Source organism: Staurois parvus, unplaced genomic scaffold, assembly GCF_062004578.1.
Source record: "Staurois parvus isolate SC_StPar_1 unplaced genomic scaffold, SC_StPar_1.0 ptg001418l, whole genome shotgun sequence".
Taxonomy (NCBI): domain Eukaryota; kingdom Metazoa; phylum Chordata; class Amphibia; order Anura; family Ranidae; genus Staurois; species Staurois parvus.
The window spans coordinates 1164928-1192639 of record NW_028319214.1 but is presented as its reverse complement, the minus strand read 5'-3'; the positions used below and the strand labels follow the sequence as shown (position 1 = coordinate 1192639).

The 27712-nt window shown below is 41.8% G+C and overlaps 1 protein-coding gene across 12 annotated transcripts in view; it reads left to right on the top strand.

Annotated features, from left to right (window-relative positions):
* The window catches only part of PITPNM2 (phosphatidylinositol transfer protein membrane associated 2), a 450474-nt gene that overhangs the window by 172121 nt on the left and 250641 nt on the right, over positions 1–27712 (top strand). For all 12 annotated transcript variants that reach the window (XM_089661994.1, XM_089661992.1, XM_089661991.1 and 9 more), the window contains one exon: positions 23356–23535. In XM_089661994.1, the coding sequence (XP_089518120.1) occupies positions 23458–23535 (78 nt within the window). In that variant the 5' untranslated portion in view covers positions 23356–23457. The remainder of the gene's footprint in view (positions 1–23355; positions 23536–27712) is intronic.

Sequence of the window (27712 nt, the reverse complement as noted above, 5' to 3'; positions counted from 1 at the left end):
TGACATGCTAACCTTGTGCTGAGAAGACATTTGAGTGTGTGTAGAGTTAAAGGTAATTTACATGCACAGGAATTATTCAAATGTTTTTTCCATGCCAATTATCTGGTAGGTTCTGTTAAAAAAAAAACAAAACACACCTTTAAATCTCTGCTTACCTAATGCTAACCTCAAACATAGATCCAAGATTTCTAGCTCTCCTGTATCTGGCATACATGATAATGAAATTACAGGTTTGTAGACCCTTGGTTTAATACATTACTCAGATTCTTTATCTTGTAACAGGTACATACAGTACTGACAAATGTTTCTTGTGCAAAGTACAGTGTAGAGATTTGAATGGCAGGTACTAACAACTCATTAAATAAATTAAATATGCTCATAATGGCAGACCTAGATACTGGAGTATACTGCCATTGTACCTTAAGATAGACTGTTGTTTGATGTGGGACTTTAGCACAATGGACTTTCATTTTTAATGGTGATTTAAGGTTTTATTCACACCTATGCATATGTTAACAGGCAGCAAAGGTTTAACTAGAACCTTCAGGGCCCCGGAGCAAGAAACCATGAAGGGCCCCCTAACCCCTGGCTGGGAGCCCTTCCCTTCGACCCATGGCTCGGTCGTCAATGCAACCTTTGTGACCCTAATAGTTCCACCACTAGTGTCAGTAGTTTATTTTATTATTTATTACCTTTTTATTTTATTTTTGTACAATATTTTACAATTTTTAGGAGTTGGGCTTTGGGGTCTAAACAGACCTCTCATGTTTCACCTTTGAGACAGAGAAAGAGCCTAAGGACACAGCTCTCAATATCCATCTCTGCAGCCTCAGCAGCACAGAAGGAATGGGCAGGAATAGCTTCCCATTCATTCATAAACTGAAGTATAGTAAATACAGTTTACTATGTTTTAGTTATGAATGGGCAGAGTCTGTGATCGGTACCAATCACTTACTCTGTCATTTCAGACAAGGAAAGGGCCGGTAAATTACATATTTACCGGCCCCTTCCACACTCTCTATCCTGACAGATCCCCCACAGCAGCCGAGAGGGGAGGGAGGAAGCCAGCAGCGCTGAGGAGGGAGGGGAGACCGGAGAAGTGCGGGAGGGGGGTGGTTTGGGAGACAGCACAGAAAGTGGTAGGGAAGATCAGGGGGGGCCAGGAGAGATCAGAGGGGCCCGCAAGCAGCAGAAGAAAGCTGGACAGCAGGGGCGGCATATAGGGGAACCGATGCCCTCCATGTTTCTTTTGCAGCCTGCAGGAGGGAGAGGAGGTAAAGCAGTCATTCAGCAGCTGCAAGAGGAATATGGAGGGCATCGGTTCCCGTATATAATGCTCCTGTACAGATGTAGAAGGGAGCTGCACGGGCCCCCTGAAACACGGGGCCAGGTTGCAATGATGACCCTTGTAATTATGCCTCTGACAGGCAGTATATTAGCTTTGAAAGGTACCTTAGAGGGGGTCTATGGTCACAGCATACACGGTCATTTGATAATATTAGCACTGTAATAACAATACAAACAATAGTTATTTTTGACAATCCAGTATAAGTTTGCTTGAAAAATCTTTCATGTTGTGAGTTCTGTCTGCGGGTCCTCTTTTCACAACTTCCAGGATTCCCTACATGCTTTGCAGCTTCTCCTCTGCTATTTACTTTCAATTTCTAAGGACTACATATCCCATGGTACCTTGCTGCCTGCAAGCAGTGATTCTTGCACTGACTCTTCCTCCTGAAACTCCTCTCATCACCTCTGTAGTTTAGAAGGCAAGCTCTGTGAATATGTGGGGATCTTTACAAAGTAAGTGTAGCCATCTTCTGGGGTGGGGGGGGTGTTATAATAAATGCCACCCCCCCTCCCCATACAGGATATTGTGTTAAACCTGTAGAACCAGAGCCTTTGCTAAGTGGAAGAGTAAGTTTGATAATCAAGTTGGACACTCGGGACAGGGTCACCGAGGGGATTCCCTTCCTGGGAAAATAACTAGTAATTGACAAGTTTCCATCCTACTTCTAATTTTCTCATCAGTTGAAAAAAAAAAAGAAAAAAGGATTCGACCCCACTAACATTTAGAAATAGAAATGAAAGTTCTTAAAATGAAAATTTTCAAACAAAATTCTACTAGTGTATAAAAGGGAAAGTTCCATTTAAAGGACTGGTCCTCCACTCCCCGTTAAGGATTGGCACCCTTGGGTGGCGGGGGTGGGGGGCCGGTCCAGAAGACTATGGGGCCTCTCAGAAAGCACAGCGTTACTCTCGTATGCGCAGTTGGCACCTGGCTGTGAAGCCGCAAGCTGTCACAGCCAGGTGCCCACACTGAAGATGCTGGCTCCTTGAACACAGGACGGCTGGTGAAATGGGCTGCGGGAGGACACCGCGGAGTGGAGGGATAGATGAGTGGCTGGCTGCTTTTTAAAAGTTAGCAGCTACAGTTTTTTGTTTATTTTGTGTACTCAATGGGTCAGCCACCCAAATATTTTAGTTTTTGGTAGATTCTGGAGAAATAAACCTCCTTACCCTTATATCTTTTGGGTGGGTATTCTAATGCTGGGATTTCTGCGGGGACAACAAACCTACTTTTCTAAAAAAAAACAAAAAAAAAAAAACATTAATATAATATACGAAGTTAACTTATCCTATCATTTCACGTTAAGCTATATGGTAATGCCCTTTTTTTTTACTTTTTTGTACTGCTAAGATGTAATAAAAATTTATTAACAGGAACACACTTGGGTAAGAACATCTCAAACTCCCTGGTGAACAGGAGATACTGAACATTATGGTGGGACATTTAAGAAGCCAGGGGCTGACATTTTATAAATAAATGTTCCACTTTTGCGTGGGCTGAACCTACAGAGTACCTATTGTTGGGCAAACCTCAAAAAAACCCCAAACATTTTTTGTGTATTTTTGCAAATACATACACATTCCTATGATTAATCTTTAATGCAAGTATGTGATCTGCCGGAAATCACATCGCTTCTTACGTCCTCTTTGAGTGGACAACACTGGTTGACTTACTAAAGCTGGAGAGTGCAAAAATCTGGTGCAGCTCTGCATAGAAACCAATCAATTTCCAAGCTTTTTCAACAGGTATTTACATTTGCAGCATTTCCAAGAGGCACACTATGGGAAATGTACATATATTTTATTATGTAACCAATATGTTGTGTGTTTTTGTTTGTTTTTTTTTTTTTGTTTTTTTATTCTGTGCAGATATACACTTTAACTTAAGCATGGTTGCAGTATTATCTGGATGGTATTAGAGAATGGACTGTCAATTCTAGTTGCCTGGATGTGCTCTTTAGCTGTATCAGAAAATTCTAAAAGGCTCAGCAACCTCTGCCAGCAAATATTACGTTTACAAAATCTTTTACTTAACATCACCAAATCCAATAGTATCCTCATTTCAAGCTTGAGCTCCTACTGCTTTATCTTTGACGTTGTTATAAATTTTACCAGGCCTTCAGAGAAATGTCAGGAAGAACAAATTAGGCTAGAAATACTTACGGGGTTACTTACTGATAATTTATTATGTGTTTATAGCACTTATTCAGACAGCTTTGAAATGACTCTAATTTACAGATAATTAACCAATTAGCACGTTTCTCATCAATCAGAGTGTGGATTTAAATGTGGACATACCAATAAGGTCTTGAGACAACGCATCTTTATTCACTGTTTGCACGTCTCTTTCATATACATAATTTTTATGGACATATGGGGCATTATCATTTTCCTAGCACAGTACCCAGGACTGTCAAGAGACAGAACAATGACCTAAATAAAAAGAAATCTACTGTAAAAAATAATTTTTATATATTTCCAGAAGTAGGACAACCATCTTTACCTAAGGTTGGTTGAGACCTTGATAGGTTTGCTATAAGATGGGGTTGCTTTTCCAAAATCCATTATAGGTACTAAACTTTTTCGTTTGATTATATGTATTTAAGGTATTCTCTAGGTTCAAACTGTACATGATCCGTATTTGCCTCTCCTAGGAGTCTCATGGGATCTGATGGCTAAAAAGGAAGAAATGGATTAAAATAATATGTAATGTGTGTGTATATATATATATATATATATATATATATACCGTGTTCCAAATTATTATGCAAATGATATTTTTCTCATTTACCTAAATAATTGATGTAAATAACAGTCAGCATAATTCTCATGTTATCAACTATTAAGAGTACAATTCAAATTTTATTGAACAAACCTCCTAATGATAACAGTATTTTTTTTAAACATAAAACACTTACAATGACTGTTCCAAATTATTACGCACAGTAAGTTTCAAAACACTTTATAGCTTGTAAAGAACTGACAATTGTCATTTGTTGTGTTTGCAGCATATTTACTGAAATCAAAAGCTATTTCAATCAAACTTTTAACAACATTTTAACTTTTTAAACATTTTAACAGGTCACGTTACATTTTAACATAGGACCCCTTATTTGATAGCAGCTTCACAAGTCTTGCATCCATTGAACTTGTGAGTTTTCGGACAGTTTCTGCTTGAATTTGTTTGCAAGATGTCAGAATAGCCTCCCAGAGCTGCTGTTTGGATGTAAACTGCCTCCCGCCCTCATAGATCTTTTGCTTGAGGATGCTGCAAAGGTTCTCAATAGGATTGAGGTCAGGGGAGGATAGAGGCCACACCCTGACTTTCTCTCCTTTTATCCCCATAGCAGCCATTGATGCAGAGGTATTCTTTGCAGCATGAGATGGTGCATTGTCATGCATGAAGATGATTTTATTACGGAAAGCATAGTTCTTTCTTCTGTATCAGGGAAGAAAGTGGTCAGTCATAAACTCCACATACTTTGCAGAGGTCATCTTTACACCTTCGGGGACCCTAAAGGGGCCGACCAGCTCTGTTCTTATGATTCCGGCCCAAAACATGACTCCACCACCGCGTTGCTGACGTCACAGCCTTGTTGGAACAGGGTGGCCGTCCACCAACCATCCACTACTCTATCCATCTGGACCATCCAGGGTTGCACGGCACTCATCAGTGAACAGGACTGTTTGAAAATTAGTCTTCATGTATTTTTCTGTCCAATGCAGCCGTTTCTGCTTGTGAGCATTGGTTAGTGGTGGCCGAATAGAAGGTTTATGCACAGCTGCAAGACTCTGGAGGACTCTACACCGTGGGACTCCAGAGGCACCAGCAGCTTCAAATATCTGTTTGCTGCTATGTAATGGTATTTTAGCAGCTGCTCTCTTGATCCGATGCATGGATCTGGCAGAAATCTTCCTCAATGTGCCTTTATCTGCACGAACCCGTCTGTGCTCTGAATCAGCCACAAATCTCTTACTAGTGCGATGATCACGCTTAAGTTTTCGTGAAATATCTAATGTTTTCATACCTCGTCCAAGGCATTGAACTATTTCACTCTTTTCGGCAGCAGAGAGATCCTTTTTCCTCCCCATATTGCTTGAAAATGGTGCTCTGCTTAATAATGTGGAACACCCTCCTTTAGTATTTTTTTCTTAAACTGGGCTCACCGGCCAATCTATCACAGGTGTCCGAGATTGTTTTCAGTGATCAAAAGAGCCCTGGGACACAATGCCATCCATGAGTTAAACTGAAAAACAAAATATTTAATCTTTGTGACACTTAAATAGAATTTTCATAATAATTTGGAACATGGTGTGTGTATATGTATGTGTGTATATATATATATATATATATATATATATACACACACACACACATACCAGTGTATATATATATGTGTGTACATACAGTACAATGTACTGCATAGTGTACCTGAAAGAATTTTCTATAATTTATTTTAGACATATTTAGCTTTATTTAGATGGTATATAATAACCACTGTTATTTTCCTATATATTTGCTATTAAAAAAAAAATCTTTATGTAGAAAAAAAATTAAAAATGCCAGGGCAGTACAGACATCTCCAAAATGACCCTTTTTTGGAAAGCGGACACATTCTTTTTGCCTCAGTTTTTTGAAGATGAAGAACCTGGTTGTACTGCGGTATTAACACCCCCCAGTTTTCCTAGTACACAATCTCGGTTCAGGGCTACTATACAACAGTGGAATGAGGCTATCCATAGCTGTTAGATGGTGATATGATAACTTGGACACAAGCTGTTTTGCCTGGAGCGTTGCTTTCAGATAAACATGTTCCTGGGCTGAAGGGTTGTGTAATGGTAGCATGCAGTTCTTGCTTAGTATTGATCCCTTGGTATGGTGGAAACATAAGATAAGAATAGTGTGGGCAATGAAGCAGCTCCTGGGCTGTGTGAAGTCTCCAGCAAGGTTATTGATTTTTGAGACAGAAGCTTGGAGTTAGTACAGAGGCCCTGCCTAATTGCTGCACATGAAACATGTCAGGCTCAAGAATATTGACTTAGATTGTTCTCTAATGTCTGCAACATCTGTGACTCCTGCGTTCCAAAGCATTGTATTTGCATGCAAGCTTTTATTTTAAGGTCTAGGGACCTAAAGTTCCACATACCTTGCTAAACAAAAATATAAAATAATCTCCTTTTTTATGGTCATCAATTGCATTGTAGTACAGCGTGAATAAAGTAAAGGTGTCACATTTCCCAGCCAGAAATACTAGGTACATCTGGGTATGTCTACTCCTCTTCTCTGAGTGCCCCCTCAGTAAGCAGTGTGTTTGCTGAGGGAGCACCTGTATACATCCATAGACACGCACAGTGTGGCTTGGCCATGCCCCCTATCCCCCTGCCCTGCTCCCTCTTCACAGGATTTGACTGACAGCAGTGGGAGCCTATGGCTCAAGCTGCTGCCTCTGTCTCCTGAGAAAATGAAGAGCTGCAGACTGGACAGTGCTGGATCATGAGAGGAGACAGGCAAGTCTTTGGGGGGAAGGGGCACAACAAGTGGTGAAACATTTTTTACCTTAATACTGAGAATGCGTTAGGGTGAAAAACTTTTTAAATTTAGAAACCAATTTAAGCTCCGACATCTCTATTTGCTTCTCCTACAGTCGAACAGAAAGGCTAGTTAGCAGGGGGAATTTTAATATTAGTAGCTGGAAAGGTGGACTATAAAGAGCACCTGTCATGGGAAAAGAAACTTGTGCTGAAACAATATGGTGGTTGTTTTTGCTTAAAATGTGAGTTGCTTGGTTGTTGTGCAAGGCCAATGGTAAAGGTATTGTATAAGTAAGTAAATCACTTTGCTCTGGCCTTCGAATCTGCTTGCTTATTTTGGGTCAGGGACCCAAATACTATATGTCTTGCTGTCTCTGGCTTTATTACTTCCCAAGGAGCACAGAAAAAACAGACCTAATATTTCTCCTTGAAAGAAAAACTCTACATTATGTAGTAGAGTTGTGTACTTTTTTTTTTTTTTAATGCCCCGGGTCCTTTTCTTTTGATGTCCTCCCTTCCCCCTTGGGAGCATGCTTTGAGCACACAAGTAGGGCCACTGGCCCAGTGTCCATCCCATGTTTGCACAGTATGGCCCAATGGTTTGTCTGGCCAGCGCATGCTTTTTCAAGCTAAGCACAATACTGCCCATGTGCTGGCAGGCACAGTGCCAGATTTCAGAGACACAGGAGACACTACTGGGAATGTGCTGTCCAGACAGTGCCAGTGGGAACTACTGCACACATGCTGGCTGGAAACAGCACCAGAGCACTGAAAAGCCCCTTTCACATGGGTGATTTGGTCAGGTCCTCCTGTCAGTTATTCAGGGGGACCTGATCCACATGGTCCATGCATTCATATGGACAGCCAGGTTTAACAGACTTGTGTCCGTTTACGGGATAAAAACGGGATAAAAAGGAAACCGAGGGAATTACCTTAAAAAACATTTATTAAAGCAATAAAAATAGGTATTGTACTCACAAACGACAATATTGTCAAAGGCACATCATGAAAGAACAGCTCTGTCTAATCTACACTACGTATCTGTCTGCAATGGGAACCCTAAACTTCCAACAGGCTAACACATTTCGAGGACTTGCCTCTTCCTCAGAGCCCTACCTATTTTTATTGCTTTAATAAATGTTTTTAAGGTAATGCACTAGGCCGGTGTGCCCTCTGTTTGTTTCCTTTTTATCCAGTACATTTGGACTTCCCCGGTCCTCTGAGGGCAGCAAGGAGTGCACATTCCAGGACATAAGAGATGTGGTCATAGCCTTTATTGAGTCCATCCCCAAGCGCAGGAGTATTTGGGTTTGCTGTTTTTGTGTCTGTTTACACCTGCCTACCTCCGGGTCTGATCCAGTCTGCTAAAAATACAGAAGGGGATCTGTCCTCTTCTGTTCAGGCAGAACAAAGGGTAGTTGGGTGTAAATGGACACGGGAGTCTGTTTACTCCCGACTACCCATAGAGCAGAGCGGGCTCTGTCCATGTCTGCTGTGCAGAGAGTGGACATGGAAGTGTCATCCACCTGCTCTGCTCTAATCAGTAGAGGATCTGTGGGCTGATCCCATGCTGATTGGAACGGAATTGGCCTGGTGTTAAAGGGGCCAAGGGCAGCAGCCCCTACAGTATATGTATGCCATATGTATGATCAGGGTATCACCAGAGAGACAAAGGAGACACTGTTTAAACTGAAACACAACAGAGGAAGTTTCCATAGGTTGGTAATGCTGTAAGAACAGCACAAATCTGGAAATGGAAATATGAAGCATTGGTGACATAAGGTATATACAGTCAGGTCCATAAATATTGGGACATGGACACAATTCTAACATTTTTGGCTCTATACACCACCACAATGGATTTAAAATTAAATGAACAAGATGTGCTTTAACTGCTGACTGCCAGCTTTAATTTGAGGGTATTTACATCCAAATCAGATGAACGGTGTAGGAATTACAACAGTTTGCATATGTGCCTCCCACTTGTTAAGGAACCAAAAGTAATGGGACAGAATAATAATCATAAATCAAACTTTCACTTTTTAATACTTGGTTGCAAATCCTTTGCAGTCAATTACAGCCTGAAGTCTGGAACGCATAGACATCACCAGACACTGGGTTTCATCCCTGGTGATGCTCTGCCAGGCCTCTACTGCAACTGTCTTCAGTTCTTGCTTGTTCTTGGGGCATTTTCCCTTCAGTTTTGTCTTCAGCAAGTGAAATGCATGCTCAATCGGATTCAGGTCAGGTGATTCACTTGGCTATTGCATAACATTCCACTTCTTTCCCTTAAAAAACTCTTTGGCTGCTTTTGCAGTATGCTTTGGGTCATTGTCCATCTGCACTGTGAAGCGGCGTCCAATGAGTTGTGAAGCATTTGGCTGAATATGAGCAGATAATATTGCCCGAAACACTTCAGAATTCATCCTGCTGCTTTTGTCAGCAGTCACATCATCAATAAATACAAGAGAAGCAGTTCCATTGGCAGCCATACATGCCCACGCCATGACACTACCACCACCATGCTTCACTGATGAGGTGGTATGCTTAGGATCATGAGCAGTTCCTTTCCTTCTCCATACTCTTCTCTTCCCATCACTCTGGTACAAGTTGATCTTGGTCTCATCTGTCCATAGGATGTTGTTCCAGAACTGTGAAGGCTTTTTTAGATGTCGTTTGGCAAACTCTAATCTGGCCTTCCCGTTTTTGAGGCTCACCAATGGTTTACATCTTGTGGTGAACCCTCTGTATTCACTCTGGTGAAGTCTTCTCTTGATTGTTGACTTTGACACACTTACACCTACCTCCTGGAGAGTGTTCTTGATCTGGCCAACTGTTGTGAAGGGTGTTTTCTTCACTGGGGAAAGAATTCTTTGGTCATCCACCACAGTTGTTTTCCGTGGTCTTCCGGGTCTTTTGGTGTTGCTGAGCTCACTGATGCGTTCCTTCTTTTTAAGAATGTTCCAAACAGTTGTTTTGGCCACGCCTAATGTTTTTGCTATCTCTCTGATGGGTTTGTTTTGTTTTTTTTCAGCCTAATGATGGCTTGCTTCACTGATAGTGACAGCTCTTTGGATCTCATCTTGAGAGTTGACAGCAACAGATTCCAAATGCAAGTAGCACACTTGAAATGAACTCTGGACCTTTTATCTGCTCATTGTAATTGGGATAATGAGGGAATAACACACACCTGGCCATGGAACAGCTGAGAAGCCAATTGTCCCATTACTTTTGGTCTCTTAACAAGTGGGAGGCGCATATGCAAACTGTTGTAATTCCTACACCGTTTACCTGATTTGGATGTAAATGCCCTCAAATTAAAGCTGACAGTCTGCAGTTAAAGCACATCTTCGTTTCATTTCAAATCCATTGTGGTGGTGTATAGAGCCAAAAATGTTAGAATTGTGTCGATGTTCCAATATTTATTGGACCTGACTGTAACTACATTTATTCAATAATTTTTTTCTATAAGGGTGTAATATCAGTTTAAATATACTGAGATTATTGGCTAATATAAGCTAAATTGACGTTTGCAAGGCCATAATCCACAGAGTTGAAGTGAGTTTATTAACATAAATGACAGGTTTGTTCTTAGCTTATAATAATCAGAAATCTGATTTCATTAGTTTGCCCACACCAATTTGCTGTAATCTAGTTGTCATTGACTGCATTCTTTTTTGCCCTTTGTGGTATATTTTCAAATAAGTAACTGCTTCCTTTTTATTAGTTTTCAATTTTTAGAAGAATGTAAAATATTCATGTAAGGTAACCGCATTATAATGCCAGCTGAACCATATCTCATTCTGTGAGATCTCCATTCCCTTTAATGATCCAAGCATGTAGGGTTTTTTTTTTTTTAATTCCCGGATTTAAAATTTTATCTACTGTACCACCTCCTCCTGATTTATACTCATGTCATCCTTGTTGAACTAGTCTGAATCAAACAAATCTCTCATGATGCTGTTAAAGGCATAACTTTTCATTGTGGAGAGGGATTAGAACACTTGTCAGGCTTTTACTACTGTCTGTGCCCCGTTAGGGAGATTCATCCACTTTATTTGTCTCGTTAGCCATTGTCAGTAAAAGAAAATCACAATTGTTGGGTTGCCACCAGAATAGAAATAAAGAAAAGATCTTCCAATTGGGACACTAGGTTTGGTGACAACAAGGGATGACCTCACTTTGGAGGAATTTCCTCTCACTTCCTATGTTGGCTGTGGGACAGGAAGTAAAGGGAAATCTCTCCTATGGCATGGAGATGCCAAAAATGACAGGAGTTTTAACTCTGCATGACTCTATGCAAAATTACATTTTTGTTCTTAGTTTTTTTTCTACTACTGCTTTAAAGTGCTGTATGTATACACCCTCTCACTAACATTTCATGTAAACCTTTACATGTTAGTGTCATTTTTAAAGTCATTTTCAGTATGTTTAAATCTGCAACTCCCATTAAAGTAATACCTGGTGAGCCTGTCATGGTGGTCCTTGTCCAAAAAGTTCCTCTTACAGAGTGGCATTGATCAGTCCCCATCTACCAACCATCTTGTTCAGTTACCAGGCTTCTGATGAAGTCTGCAAGTAGCCATTTCAATATACATCACACAGACGTGGTCCACTGGTGTCATCACTACGAAACCCACCTTGAGGAAGTGGCTTCAGAAAGGCTGCATGAGACCAGCTGCAACAAAGGTGCAAAAATAGCATGATATTTTTTTAAACATGCCACTTTATGATACACAGGGTTACGCTTGTGTGCTCATAAAACCAGGTCATACTGGAATGTGGTTTCCTTCGTTTTCCTAGAAGTCATCTCTGACCATTCTTGTGTTTTACACCTTCCTTCCAACATAAAAAAACAAGTTATATGGCTCTGTTGTTGTTCATTTTGTTTGCATTGCCTTTTCTATACATATATACCCGTTGTCAGGCATGTGCTATTTGTTAAAGGCACTGCTGTAGGTAATGCTTTACGATTACCTCCCGTACTAGAAGAATAGGGAAAGTGTAGGGATTAACTATGACAGTCTCTGCAGATGACTTATCAAAGTTGGAGCTGTGAACCACAGCAATCAGGTGCTAGTTTTCATGATTGAAATTAGACATTACATTTCATGGATATTTCCGTAAAGCAATGATTATCTGCTGTTAATAATCTCCCCTCTTTTTAATTCGGTCCTTTATGCACCTTCTGCAATCACACGGACGCCTGTGCTTTCGATTCAGCATTTGTTTGTTTTGGTTCTAATGAACAATTTTGGCAGCAAAGTCCTAAGGACTGTATTGTGGATAGCCTTTCTCTTCCCCTGAGGAAGCCCAGGATGAGCGAAACATATTGGGAAGCATCAACTGTGAATGTAAACAGTCAAGCATGTTGTGATTGTCAAGTCCGTTGTAACTATTTGTATCCAATGCAATGTTATTGATATAAATAAATTGTAAAAAATCTTTTTATATAAAAGATTATTTGGATTATCATTACGCACCTTCAAAATCCCGTAACCTACTCTCTTCTGCATAATTTTGATAGGGATGTGGTGAAATATGCTGGTGGTCAACCACTTGTCATCTTTTCAATCCCCTGTATGTTAGCCTGTGTGTCCATGCACAGGCTTTTAGCAACGTTTAGAGACTAGAAGAAAAACCCCACTGCCAATACGTTCAGGAGAAGCTGCGTTTTGGCAGAAAAAAAGCTTGACACATGTAAATGCACGTTAACGCTAGGTGTGTTTAGTGCTTGAGTGTTAATTCATTTTAATGGCCAGAATAAATACATTTATTCTGGTCAATGAAATGAATTAACACCAAATGTTTGATGCCTGTAAATGCACCTAAATGCTTGTAAAAGCGTTGGACATTTTTACAAACACCTGGCGGGTTTTTTTTTTCCCCCAAAATGCTACTGCCAGGAGGAAGGCTTTTAGGAGAGTTTAGAAAATGTCCAGTGTGCATGAGGCAAAAAGGAATGTAGACTGCTGTAAACAGAACTGAAATTGGGGCTAAATCTAGCCTGTCTGCTGTGGGGGTGCAATAGAAAATGTCAAGCGGGTAGAAGATGTGAGGTCAGCAGGGCAGAGGATATGGTCAGTAGTTTGTAGGACAGTGTACAGGTGGTTATCAAAGCAGTGTATTGGGGGCAGCAGGGCAGTGTGCAGTGGGTCAGCAAGGCAGAGGATGAAATATCAGTAGGGCAGTGTGCAATGGTCAGTAGGACAGTGTACAGGAGGTCAGTAGGGCAGTGTACAGGCAGTCAGCAGGGCAGGGGTCAGCAGGAGGGAGAACAGGGGGTTATCAGGGTAGAAGATGGGTCAGTAAGACAGAGGGCAAGGGTCAGCAGGGCAGGGACCAGGGGGGGTTAGCAGAGCTCCTCCTTCCAACCCTGCACTGCGCACAGCCTGGGCACTCAGCAGATCTCCTCCTCTCCAGACACGCCACACAGTATATAGCTGGGATCGGATTCTCTTTCAGACACAGGCTCAATCTGCACAGTGTGTAGCTTACTACTACAGCTGCACTGCCAATTTGTGAATTTCCCAGATCAGGGGAGGGGATATGTTGAATGCTCTGTGAGCAGTGTGGCTAGTGCTGGGACAAGGTTATTTAGCACTTACAGCGAAGATGACAAACTGCGCCTAACTCCATATGTGAGCATCTCATTGATCAGTAAGCTCACACCTGAGCAGAAAATCACTCTGCAAGCCAAAATTCTCCCCAAACAAATACAAAAATTCCTCCTCCTCCCACTCCATATCCCCCTCTGCACAAATCTTTGCCCCCCAATCCCACCTCCTAGCTCAAATCCCTCCTAATTCCCCCCTCCCAGCACAAATCCTCTCCCCCAAATCCCCCTTCCCAGCTCAACCCCCCCCCCCCAATTCCCTCTCATGACCCTTCCCAGCATAGATCCTCACCCCCAAATCCCCCTCCCAGCAAAATTCCTCTTCCACAAATCCCCCTCCTAGCATAAATCCCCCATCCCTCCCTCCTAGCACAAGTCCCCCCCCTCCTAGCAAATCCCCACCAATCCTTCCTTCTAGCACAAATCCCCCCACCCCTTCCTAGCTCAATTCCTCTCTTATGCTGATTCCCCTTCACGCCCCCCCACCCCACACCAATAATCCTCACCCCTAAATCCCCCTCTGAGCAAAAATCCTCCCCCACAAATCTTCTCTCCTAGCATGAATCCCCCCAATCCCTCCTGCTAGCACAAATCCCCCCAATGCTCCCTCAGCTCAAATACCCCTCTTAGCCCAATCCTCCTTCCCAACACAAATCCTCACCCCAATCTCCCCTCCCAGCCCAAATCCTCTCGACAAATTCTCCCTGTCCCCATACAATTCACTGCCTTAAGGTCTACTCCCTCCCCCCAAGAACTGGGAGGAGGTGCGAGCCATGCTGTGTTCTCCCATCCTGTCATAGGAGCACTCCTTTATACAGCCGATGAGAAAGGATGTCTTACATCGGATCGTTCACACACTACTGACAAACTATCTCCCAGCAACAGAACAAGTGGGTTCCGGGGCAGGTACCTTCAGTGTACAGACTGATATAAGGGATTCGATCCCTTCTCATCTGCTGTATAGAGGAGTGATTTTATGACAGGAAAGGAGAGCACAACACAGCTCGCACCTCTTCCCTGCTGTCTGCTGCTGTCATTTGTTCTGTCACCTTCAGTTCACTGTTCCATGCTGCTCTCTGCTTGTCCCGGTCCTGAGTGCGTGGATGGGGAAAGGGGCTTATCAGCCGGGCACAACATTTGTGGGAAGGCCAGCCTGGGGGGGAGGGGGCGCAGCCCTCCCCAGCAACATCCTATATCTGACCATGACTGAAATTATGTACACTGAACTGAATTGAAAACGGATGTGAAAACTGATGTTAACAGATAAAATCTGATCTGAATCTGTTTTCATCAGATTTTTCTTAGTAAAATACATGACTGAAAAATTGACACCCGTGTAAAAAGGGCCTTAGGCCTCATGCACACGACTGCTGCTAAACTCAAATTATTTCAACTTTTGGTGTTATTTGCCAAAGCCCCTGAACACAAGTCCATAAAAGCCTATGTGTCCATGCACTCTTATAGGATTTTGCAAATAAATAATCTTTGCTGCTACATTTTTTTGGTAAAAAATAACCCAAATCAGTGTTTATTATTTAGTGTGTGTAAAAGTTATAGAATCTACAAACTATGGTATATATATATTTGAAAATTGATCAATCCTGATGTACTGATGTCCTGTCTCATTTCTTGAGGCCCGAAAATTCCAGAACAGTACAAATACCCCCCAAATTACCCCCTTTTGGAAAGTAGACAGCCCAAAGTATTTAGTAAGAGGTATGGTGAGTTTTTTTTTTGAAGTTGTAATTATTTGTCACAAGTTTTTGGAAAATGAAGAAATTAAATAAAAGGAATTTCTGGTGCCATTGTGTATCTTCACAACCTTTTCATTCACTATATGCATGGTATTCTGGAACTGTAAAATGTAAGGCTTTGTTCACACCTGTGTGCTTCACGAATGCACGTGATATTGCATGCATTGCCTTAGTGCAAGAAAATGCCTGTTTCTTGTTGGTGCAATGTCAGCCATTGTTAATTTTGCACAGTTTAGTGTGGTGTTCAGCCCTTTTCAATTTTAAAGGATCACCATAACTGAAAGCATGTTAATATGTGTAAAAACGCACATTTCCCCGCAGTGCATGGATTTGAAAGTAGCCTAGAGGTCATAGAGTGTTCCTTGTGGTGTTTCATGTTGCCCTTGCTGCCTCTGTGGAATCATTAGTTGGTTCTCCATGTTCTCTCCATTTTTAGACCACCTCTCTAAAAAAGGTTGTATGGAAATAGTAATATTATCTCAGATGTAAGTTGCTGGTGAGTCTGAGAGCTTAGACCTTTATTACTTCTTTTTGTTGCTCCTACTGAGATCGCAGTCCGTACGAGGGAGTGTGGGAAATGAGACCATTTTTTGTGTTCCTGTGTGAGAGGTAGAATCATATCCATGCAGGGGCGAACTGACAACTCATGGGGCCCCCGGGCAATAGGGGATCATGGGGCCCCTGTGTCCTTGCCCAAACTCAAAAAAAGCCTATGAAAAAGGTACCAGGGGCATCTCATGGGGCCCCCTACTGACCCCGGGCCCTCGGGCAGTGCCCGAGTTTCCAAATGGTCAGTCCGCCCGCCCCTGTATCCATGTCTTACAAAATCATAGACTCTACCTCGTTTTTATGGAGTATGCCTGTCAGTCACTAGTATAGCTGCTGGATATGATGATAATGTCCAGTTCTAATAATGAACAGGCACACAGGAGAAACGTATGGTATGAAATCATCACGTCCATTTTAAATCAGGTGGAAGTAAGCAGTTGGGGTATATAATATATGTTTTCAATAAAATGTGTAGTCATGGTATACATATGGTACATAAAATGTTTAATTGTTTTGGTGTTGTAATTATTTAATCTAGGAACTGCCTTGCTTTTTAGTGGGCTTTGCCATCACTTTTCTCTATTTACTTTCCACTGACCCTGATATAGTTTTAAATGAGGATTGTTTGGCCCATACTGGTCAAACAGAAAAGTAGATGCTATGTATGGAGTACAGAGTACTGGATTCAGGGTATTCTAGATGATATAGTGGTGCCCTATGTCAGTCTTAAACTAACTTTGTCACATATTTGGCTCTTATATTAGGATGCAATCATCATGTCATTCTGCTGGGCGGTGTGTCACTCTGCTGAGCAAGGGTTAATTGACAGCATGCAAATTTTTTTTTTTTTATGCTGGGACGCTGAGCAAAAAGGCACATCAGACCTTTGCTCCCTAGTGATTTTATATTTAGTACAACTGGTATTACAGTGTTAACAAATCTCTATAGCAACCAAGTCTTAGGCAGTGGTCCATGTATAGAGCTTAGGGAGCTGAGAAACCATAGGGATATTTTTTGCAGTTACTGGTAGTTCTAGGGTAGAATCTACGTGGTATGGAGGACTGATAATGTGTGAAAATTGCCCTAACTTTAAACAGCCTGTCAAATATTCCTTTCATATAGCCCTATCGGGAAAGAGAAGAATTTGCTGTGAATACTGCTGGTTGTATATAGTGATCATACTCTGCACTGCATTAGCCTGCTTAGCTCACTGGAAGTTGTATTGCACTAATGAATCTAGTTTTCTGAAGCAAAGTACACAGAAATTCTGGATGCAGATAGCATGTGGAAAGATGTGCATTTGTCATCTTGTTAAATATTCTGCACAGAGGGACCTCTTTGGGGGAGCTGTTGAGATTAACAGCGCAAACCAACAATATGGCCGAACATTGCATCAGTAGGCCAGGTCCCAGGCAGGACTTCCTTCAAGAGACTCGGGTATATGCGTATTGAGTTTGGTGCACAGCTATGTAATACACCAGTATTGTTAACTTCACATAGCTCCAGCACCTCCAAAGGGCCAAACATAATGCAAACATAACAAAGAATGATCAAGCATATGGATCTTTTAGTACCTGTGAGTAACTTTTGCAAGTGTATGGACTGGTTCTTTTGGTGCCCTTGGCTTATATCAGGAGGGACTGGCCAAAATTATGGGTACTGTGATTGAACAGACGTTGATCTGTCAAAAAACTTCTGTTCAGCCGCCCTGTTGGAAAATTCCTGCTCATTTAGCAATGTAGGCTATAGACTGCAGAGATGATCAGTGTATTCTGGTTGAACCGAAAAACAGACTCCTCTATAGCCAGCCTTAATAGGGTGTTTAGTCACAAGTTGAGCAGATGTTGAAGCTCCATGTGCAACCTGGGCCTAGGATCAAAGGTCCTGCACAGACACAGTTATTGAATTGAAAACTTAAGGTAGCAATAGATAGGTTGTTTCGTTTGTTCAGCTAGCAGGCTGGAAAAAAAAAAAAGATTTGTCCTTGCACACAAATTAGTTAGATGGAGGAATTACCTCTGCTGGGACATTATATTCTGACAGCAGTTGATCAAACAAACGCCATGCACTGATTGGAATTTAGCCAATCCCTGCTGAACTAGCCAAATTTCAGTCCGTGTATGGCCAGTTTAACATCAATACTGGCAGGCGCCACAAAGTACCCATTGTTGAAGAGAGCATGGAGCCTAAAGTGAGTATGTTTTAAGAAATAGAAGGGTGTGGGGTGGACTTGTGCATTGCAGCGGTGCATTGATGAAAAACTGACGTTTTAAGCAGGTAGGGCAGTGGTTCTCAACCTTCCTAATGCCGCGACCCTTTAATACAGTTCCTCATGTTGTGGTGACCCCAACCATAAAATTATTTACCCATTAATTATAATTCATGAGTGTCGTTTTACCTCCAATACTGCTGCTTTCAACACAGTAGCTGCTTTCTACACAGTAGCTGCTTTCTACACAGTAGCTGCTTTCTACACAGTAGCTGCTCTTTACACATTGGAAATATGTGTTTTCCGATGGTCTTAGGCGGCCCCTGTGAAAGGGTTGTTCGACCCCCAAAGGGGTCGCGACCCACAGGTTGAGAACCACTGAGGTAGGGTGTGCAGAAGTATGAACCTCAAGGCTTTTTTTTTGCAGCAGGGCATATACTGTAGGTTGACACTAAAGATGCTGCAAGAGGATAGATCAGCTGTACCATTGTCCATTCAGCAGTCTGGGGTATGTTTACCCCAGAAGTATTACTTAGCGGCAGTGAAGAACAATGAAGTTGGTGACCTGGCTATGCTGTCTGCCTCACAACACTGAACAAAATGAACAATTCTTTGGAAAGAAGTATACTTCCCATATACGTGTTTCATTAGTGCCTTTGATTTCTTGCCCGTAGTTCAGCCTTCATATATTAACTGATTTTTGCTTGGTAAGATGAGAAGAGTAGAGAACACTGGTCTTTGAAAGATCCTAGAGGTGCAGATGTATGTCATAAGGGGGTCTGTCATCAAGAGATGAAAATAGTACTAGACTGGGGCAAGAGGGTCACAAATCCTGGAGCTGAAAGCATTTAGCTATATTAATGCTTTTAAGCATGAATGTGTTACAAGTACTGCTTCTTGTGATGGTTGTTGCTGCAGTGGCTTTTACCTTTACTATGCCTAAAGCTATGCTTAAAGTCAAACCCTTTTATACACTTGCCTTTTTTCTTTTTTTCTTATAAAAGGTTTTAGTCTGAGATTATATCAGAGTGATAATACTGTAATAAAATAATACAACATTTTGATAGTTACTATCATGAATACCGTAAGAGAAATGTTTCAGTAATAAACTAAATTTTGAATTATGTATCACAACTTTGTTAGGACCCAATGTTAGTTCCTACATGGTAACGCTGGTAGGAACTTTCCCTTGCACTAATCAAAAACAGAGCAAAAACCCCTCTGAGGAATAAGTGGGACATTAAAGTGTTCCTAAACCCAGGACTCTGCATTCACTATATCTGGTCTCCCACAGTACATAGAACATGGAAATTAAATTATTTTAGTAAATAAAAACAGCTGAATACCTTTTCTCTTCAGCAGTTAGACCAGTCTTGTGACTTCTATCGGTGTTCGTCAGAATACTGGTTAAAGCTTGTAGGAGGAGTTTTCTTTCTGCTCTAGAAGGATGCAGAATACCTGACCTCTGTCTGGACAGTGCCTTGGGCTGATCACATGCACTCTCCAAAGAAAAAAAAAAAAAACCTCTCTAGCAATACACACCAAACTGAGCATGTGCAGAATGTCTCCACACAATATGTCTTATCAGGAGATAAAAGGGGAGGATCAGAAGTCAGGATCAAACAGCCTTTTTACACAATGCAGAGGATTAACCCCTTAGGTTCCATAGTGAGTATAACAAGCATGCTTTACTGCATATACAGACTGATTTTACTGTTGTGGGTTTAGTAACACTTTAAGTGTACCTCACCAGTGTTATATATAGGAGATCTCACAATATGCTATTTGTCATAAAAACATATTTTGTACAAAAGTAAAAGCAGCCACCAAACAGAAAAATCCTATGTAAATATTAAATTTAGAGTGGACATTTCAGCAAATGTCTACTCATTTTTTTGGAAATTCCGCGTCTTCAGGACATATAAAGAGAGCCGTTTCATGTCAATGGGATGGGAAGAGGCAATATTCCATCTGGAAGCAAATTGACAATAATTATCACAGAATGGGGAAAAAGGCTATCCAGGGTCTACCCTTTAGGATCAGAAAGGAGGGGAGGGGGAACACCATGCACACCACAAATAACGTCAACCGACCTGAAACAAAAACAGGCTGGCACATAAATTTCCAAGACGGAGTGATAGTTATGCTCTCACCAGGTCCCCCTGCCTGGCCTGTGGGATGGATATAAAATCACACAGGAGGCAGCCACTGAGGAAATGTAGGAACCATAACCTAAGAGGATATTTGAATGTAATGGCATTGGTCTAAATCTATATAGAACACCACACACCCCACACTGTCATATAGGCAGGATGAGGGCTGTCTAAAATGAAATAAAAAATAAAGAAGAGGAGGGCTACCTATTAAAGTAGATCCAGGTGAAGGAAAAAAGGGATTATTTCCAAAACAATCAGAGTATTACACACCAACCTACGTCCCTGAGCCGTAACATCCATAACTCCTTTTTTCCAAATAGGTCTGCCCCAAAGAGCCTTTCCAGGACTGTGCAAAATGAAAAATACAAGTAAGGACCACTTGTAAAAGCTAATCTTAAAAAATCTCCTCTCTCAAAGATTTGAAAATGACTCGCATGGCAGAGTTATCTCCCTTTATATGTGATAAATGTCCTCACAGGCACCAACCCCTCCACCAAATACAACAGAAGGAGCAAAAAAAAACCCCACTTGACATCCATAAAGACCAGACTTCCCTGGACAGTAGATGGGTGTGCCTGGGTCCCACTGGTTTCCACCAGTTCTGTGCTGATGGCACTGCTGGACATCTTCCGATGTTGAAGGGAAGTAAGCATTGCATCTACAGTCCTCAACCTTGCCAGTTTCTTTGTGCTTCTTCAAAAAAGTTTGACAAGCACATCTTGAAACCCAGTCTGCTTTGAACTATCTTGTGTTTTGTAGCTCCGTTTAGCCTTGCAATGGCGTATGACCTGTGACATGAAACTGCGTTCTACAACCATAGTAGCAAAGTGTATAGTCCATAGGGCACTCCTGCTGGAACCAGACCTCTGTAGCCACTAGGGTGCCAGAATGGATATCAAGGATAGGGAAGCCCAACAGACACTGAGGCAGCTCTTCATAGAGTTGAAGGCAAAGCTGTAGTACAAAAAGACATGTAAAGAAGGCGCCTCTAAGTGTAGTATTGGCAGTTTATTAACATACAAAGATAAAATTCCACTTACAGGAATTCAAAACATGACAGGCTCATCATAGTAAATTGACTGATGTTCCTGATGGTATGGGTTTAAGGGCCATTCAGCGGCAGTGTGACCCGTGGAATGCAGGGATGTTGGAAATAAGATGGCTGTAGAACCTCAGGAGGAGTGGTTGAGCGCATACGTCGGAGGTGATGTGAGGTGGAGGCAGTAACGCGTTTCGTAGCATGCATAAAGAAGAAAAGGACTCCTTCATCAGACCTAAGCCCCGAAGACTCACCGGCAGTTTTATATCAGCAAAGGGGGTGGGAGAGTGGGAGGGATGCTCGTCAGTCCTAAAAACCTATTACTTTTTTACTGTTTTGACTTCCTTTAAGTGGAATTTTATCTTGCATGTTAATAAACTGCCAATACTACACTTAGAGGCGCCTTCTTTCCATGTCACCTTAGTAGCAGAGTTTTGCTGTTCCTCCCCCAGTTTTAAGACTCCTACACAGCTGTTGGTTTCAGTTAATGACTGTGTTTAAACCTATATATGAAATTGATGATCAATAGCACCTGCCTGGTACTATTGGTTAATCATACACCTGACTCTAATCTTAATAAATCCCTAACTTTGTGCAATTGTACAAAGTGTGTAAGTGTAAGAATTTATGCTGATTTGAAGCCAAAGAGTAGTCGCACAAAATATTGATTTGATTAAGTTTTTTTTTTTGCTGATTTTGCAGATAAAATTAACAATTGAAATATATATTCTTTATAAACTGATGTGTACATCCTCAGCAAATCTAGCGCTGATGTGCTGTATTATCCCAGGAAGCAAGAATGGAGGTAGAGGTTGGAAGTGTCAAAGAAAATTGTTGACGCACACTCAGAAATGTGCCTTTTTATATTGGGGAGGGGGAGGAAGACAAGGGGACAAATGTGTGTGGGGTTTTATTTATTTATTTTTTGAGTAAAGGTCTGCTTTAAAGTGGATTTCTGAGCTCTTCTGGTGACTAACAACCATGGCACTGGACTTCTGGGGATTTGTGTTTTGGTGAAGGGAAGGATCAGCCAATCTGTATTTCTGGTGGTCTCCTTTTGCTGAATACAAATGTCAAAGTATTTGATTTGCCCATTTGGAGCAAAGTGACAGGGTCACGGACTACCTTTTACTTACCTTCACAGTGCTCTCTCCATTGCTCCTTCTTCTGTGGCTGCCCAGGGCTCTAAGTATGGGTCAACATGTGCTCATATTTAATGGCCAGCCACAATACTTAGGGTGTGACATGATCACTCCCTCGCTGGGTATTTTATGGTGACTGAGATGGGGTGAAGGAGTGAGGGGGACACTGTCAATATGAGTATAAGGTCGTCTGGGGGAATAAACTGGCCTGAATGGGAGAGGTGACAGTTTCTCTATTTAATGTTGAAAGACTTTGAAGGAGCTTCTCTAGAATCCCTCTGTTTTTTACAACAATCTTCTGTATATTGTTAATAAGTAAGAGCCCTCTTATACCTAAACTCTGGCATCTCAAATAAAATATATTTTTTATAAGCCCTCGCCCTTGTGTATACGATTTTGGAGGTTAAAATGCAGTAGCATCCCTGAAAGTACCTTGAATTTCTTGAAAATTAGCCTGCTGTGATGCTGTGATCACCTGATAATGACTTTTGCTGGTCTAGGGGCAGGTACATTCTGCTGAGTGGAGCGGTGGGTGGCCAGTACTAATGTCAGCACACACCTTTTCCCACAAGGAGCAGGGCCCTCCAATCCCTCTTGTACTGAACTGTATTGTATAATTAATAATAATAATATGGAAATATCACCATGTTTACAGGCATGCATCTTACAGGCTGTTACTGTGTTTCAAGTAGGATTTTTTTTTTTTTTTTTTTTAGGAGCAATCCTGTTATATACATATTGCTTTGTATTTCACCAGTCTTATGATGATTATAACTTAGCTTTATTTTTACACACTATCAGCAGTGACTGTTATGTTGTGCTTTGCTGTCAGCTGCCTGTACCCTCAGCATGTGACAGTTTGTGGTTGCAGCACCAAGCACTGAAAAGGTTAATGCTGTCACTCATGGTATACTTGTTTCTCTTGAGTGGAATGTGAAGAGGGGTGATAACGTTCCCGCCACAAGACAGATGGAAAAATAACTTTGTCATATGCTTGTCTTGTTGTTTCAGGTTTCCCCAAATGACTTCCCTGGCAATCATTTAAAAACGTGTAAGTGGATTTCCTTGGGTGACTAATTCTGACAGCTTTGGAGGGTCAGAGATTTCTTCAAGATGCTGATTAAGGAATATCGCATCCCACTTCCCATGACAGTGGAAGAATACCGGATTGCACAGCTCTACATGATACAGGTATTAACTTTATATATTCTTATATGTAGAATGGTTTTCTTTCTAAGAGGACACATTGCTTGTTCTGTAATATGGCGGACTTCGTTGTTTAAAAGCATTTGTGCAGTTTTGGTTTTCAAATGCAGTACAGTACAAATGCAGTAAAAACAATCAGTAGGGCTCTACAATATAGGGTTTAAGCAAGTGTTTTTATGTTTGTTTGCTGTAGGATATGCTGGATAAATTACAAGATTTAAAATTTATGTTGTGTATTACAAGAAAAGTTTATACCAGCTTGTGTGCACACTACCAGAAAATGTCATGTAATTTAAAATATTTAGAACTTGGGACACCTTATATTTTTTGAAACTTTGGGCTTATATATGAACGTGTGATACCATGAAAATGGCTAGTTCATGACAACCAGCTTCCACCTGTAATTTTTGCACTCCAGAATTGAAAATCAAGTAAAATTTTGATTAATTGTGGTTGGCAGAAAGGTTCTAGGTCAGGGGTGCTCAACCTCTTGAAAAGCGAGGGCCACTTAAGTGATTCAATAACTGGTTGCCAGCCACAATGAAATTAAATGGTTCAGAATTTCACATTTTTTTTATTTTGGATAGCATAATTAATATTTTCCTCCTGGAGCTTCTGAATGCTGGCGGGAAGAAGAGGAGGAGACGCCAGCTTTCAGCGGTTGCAGGAGGAAAATGGAGAGGATACTGTAAATGCTGCCTCCGCCTCCTGTCCAAGTGTAGAACAGAATGCCCCGGGTCAGTGATGTCACAAGGGGTGGGGTCTCCGAGTGATATCATTGGATGACCCCACCCCTTAGTTATTTATGAGCTGCCAGACAGCGAAGCCTTTGTCAGGACCAGAGGGTTTTTTCTTTTTCTTTTTTGGGTTGGTGGTGGCGGCGGGCATCGTGATTGATGATGGATCTACACCAGGGGACTTTTTATTTTTTTAATAAAGGAATTGTCAAATATTTGTGTTGTGTTTTTATTTACTTTTTACTTCTTACACTTTTTGGGTGAATGAGCAGGAGTATTATGTACAACAGACTCATTCCATGGGGGGTGGGGCAGCATCTGGGGTCCCCCTTATTAAAGGAGGCTTCCAGATTCCTAATAGACCCCCACAACCACCGGCTAGGCTTGTGGGCAAGAGGCCCTTTTCCTCATCAACAACAAGGTGCTTTGGGGTCGGGACCCCCCCCCAGATTGAGTGCATGTGGCCTGTTATGGTTTGGGGGGGGGACTGGGGGGCACTCGCTCGTCCCCACCCCCCCCTTTCCTGATCTTCGGTATGGATTTTGGGGGTAGTCCACGCCTCGGGTTTGTTTTTTTAGTTTTGACTTGGGGTTCTCCTTAAAATCCATACCAGACCCATAGGGCCTGGTATGGATTGGGGGGGGAGCCCCATGCTGGTTTTTCACTTTTTTTTTTTTTATTGCCAGCAATGTTTTTTTTTGTTTTTTTTTGTTTTTTACATTCAGCTTTGTAGTGAGTGCTTGTTTTAAAGTGGTTGTAAAACTTCGGGTCTTTTTCTTCTCGGGCCCCCCATCTGCATTCCTGGCCCCTTCCCCCTGCTGAGTGCCCCCAGAGCAAGTTGCTTCCCAAAGTGTGAACAATGGTTCTCGCTGTTGTGTTTCAGCCAATGAAGAGAGAGAGACTTGGAAGAGTCGAAGCTCTCGTGCACAGTGCTGGATCTTGATCAGGCTCAGGTAAGTATTAGGGGGCTGAGGGGGGAACTGTACACTGAAGGGTTTTTTCGATAGAATTCATGAAGGTAAAAAACATTTAGCCTTTACAACCACTTTAACACACTAGTGCAGAGGGCTTTGTTTTTATATTGAAGAAAAATACAGCTCTCAGCAAGGGCACACAGAAAACAACGGTTTTCTGTGTGACCCGATCACACTTTTACACCGTGGTGTTCAAAAATGCAACACGTCTGCATTCTTCCACTGTGCTCCGCAGCCATCTGTTTGACCCTGCTTTTCTATGCATGGCAGATAAGCTGCCATGCATAGAAATGAGAGGAAGAGAGTTTAGGATAAAAAAGAAGAAACTTTGCCTTGTGTTATAAAAATGCAATCACAGTCCCTCAGCTGCGATCACTACCCACAGAGAAAAAAAAAGAACTTTTTTCTCTGAGGGTAGTGTATGTGGGCAAAACTGCTCTCAGATTCAGCAGTCAGAACCCCTTGTCTTGTAAATGAAGTACAGTATGTTGTGGTTTAAGGAACCTGGCTCTTCTCACTACCTGCTGCTGTGTGCTGAACTGATAAAACAAACCAGTGCTGGCAGTGTTGTTTTATACAGGTCATGTGATGTCAGCAGTCTTCCTCACCAACGTCTTACGGGATTTCATAAGCAGCAGGGGCACACCGAAAATAGAAGAAAGCTCTCTATGGATAATTAAATATGGCAGAATACAATTACACAGGGAACTCTGGGAATATGTGGACCAGAAAATGGCATTAGCAATGCTGGTATGTAATTATATTAAATGAAATTTATGCGAAGTACCATAATGTAAGTTCCTTGTCAATATGTTGTAGTTGGATCCAGTCTTCAAGGGGTATCCATTTGTACCTGATGAGGCGTTTTGATCCTTATGCCCACTGTCCTTTTTTTCTTCTTTGTTTAGTAAACTTTGTGTCACCTATTGTGCCTAATTGGTTGCTGTAACAATTCAGTGATGATTACTGACATAGAATACTGTACATCATCTCATAGCACTAATTAGATTAAAATGATCTTGTGTCATGCATGAAGGATGCACATTACAGTGGAAAAGGGCAAGAGTGGGTCTCCGCTGCAGGCTCCATGGTTACGGGTGACATCAGCCTGCGCAGCGCAAACTGATGAACATGGTGTGCGGCAAGTATTGTCCTAAGCTAAACCCAGTAGATTGCTGATACAGTCATGTCTCCAAGGTAACAGATGCAGAACACTGGTTCCAAAGTGAGAGTGAAGCCTGGAGTTTGTGACACTGGCACTGGCGAGGAGGAGAATGGGAAGACTTGGCCATGGCACACATAGTGGGACTCATGATTTTTTCTAGAATTAGGTCTGTTGGCAGTAAAGGGGTGGGGGGTGTTTTTGAACAGATGTTGTGCTATCCAACAGGTCTTTTAGGTGGAATTCATATGCAAGTACAGTGCTTAGGTTTTCATTAGTTGAATCTGTAAATGGTGCATTCTCAAGTTATAGTCTAAAATGAAGCTTGAGGTGATTGTAGCCGTATTAGTGCACTTGCGACAGAAACAATTGAGTACTGTCCGTGATATTTTTTTATTTGCACTAACATACAATTTTCAGGACAAGCTTTCAGGGTATGTCCCCTTCTTCAAGGTCCAAACAACACTCATTGGACCTTGAAGAAGGAGACATACCCCGAAAGCTTGTCCTGAAAATTGTTTGTTCGTGCAAATACAAAAAGTATCACGGACAGTACTCAATTGTTTCAGTCTAAAATGAAGAAACTACAGGTAGCTGAAGAGTTTGCGGCTGGTTTTTTAGGTGCCTATACATATGTCAATTATCACTATAGATCAGTGGTACCTAAACTATGACCCAGGGGACAGATTTGGGCCTTTGCTTGCCTTTTTCTGGACTCTGGGGCACAATTCCTCCTACTGACACTAGCTTTGTCAGCAGGCATCAGACAGGCGTTTGGGAAGCGTTTTAACGCTTCTCAAACGCCTATGAAAATTCTGCAGATGGCAGAACACAGTGCTGTTCACACTGAAGCGTTAGCGTCACGTTGCATCGTAGCAAAACTGACGCCTCATGTCGAGTCAGGAGGAGTTGAAGCCTCCCATTCAAGTCCATGGTGCTGCTCCTCAAACTCCTGGCAGGCGTTTGCAAGGCGGTTGCGGAGCATTAATACCATTTAACTTCATTATAGGCGTTTGTGGTGCGGTTGTAACGCTTGGCAAACGCCTCAAAACCAAGCATAGGGCATTTGGGGAGCGGTAAAAACGCTTGCCAAAGGCCTGTCTAACGCCTGTCAGATGCTATAGGGGCATTTGGCAAGAGTTAGAAATAAGTCAAGTCTGAACGAGCCCTAACAGTGAGCCAAAATTACTTTCACTGACACCAACCGCGGATCACTATTCCTCCCACTGACACCAATGATGGGGCATTGTTGCCAACTCCAGGACATTTTATACTCCTACTGGCCACAA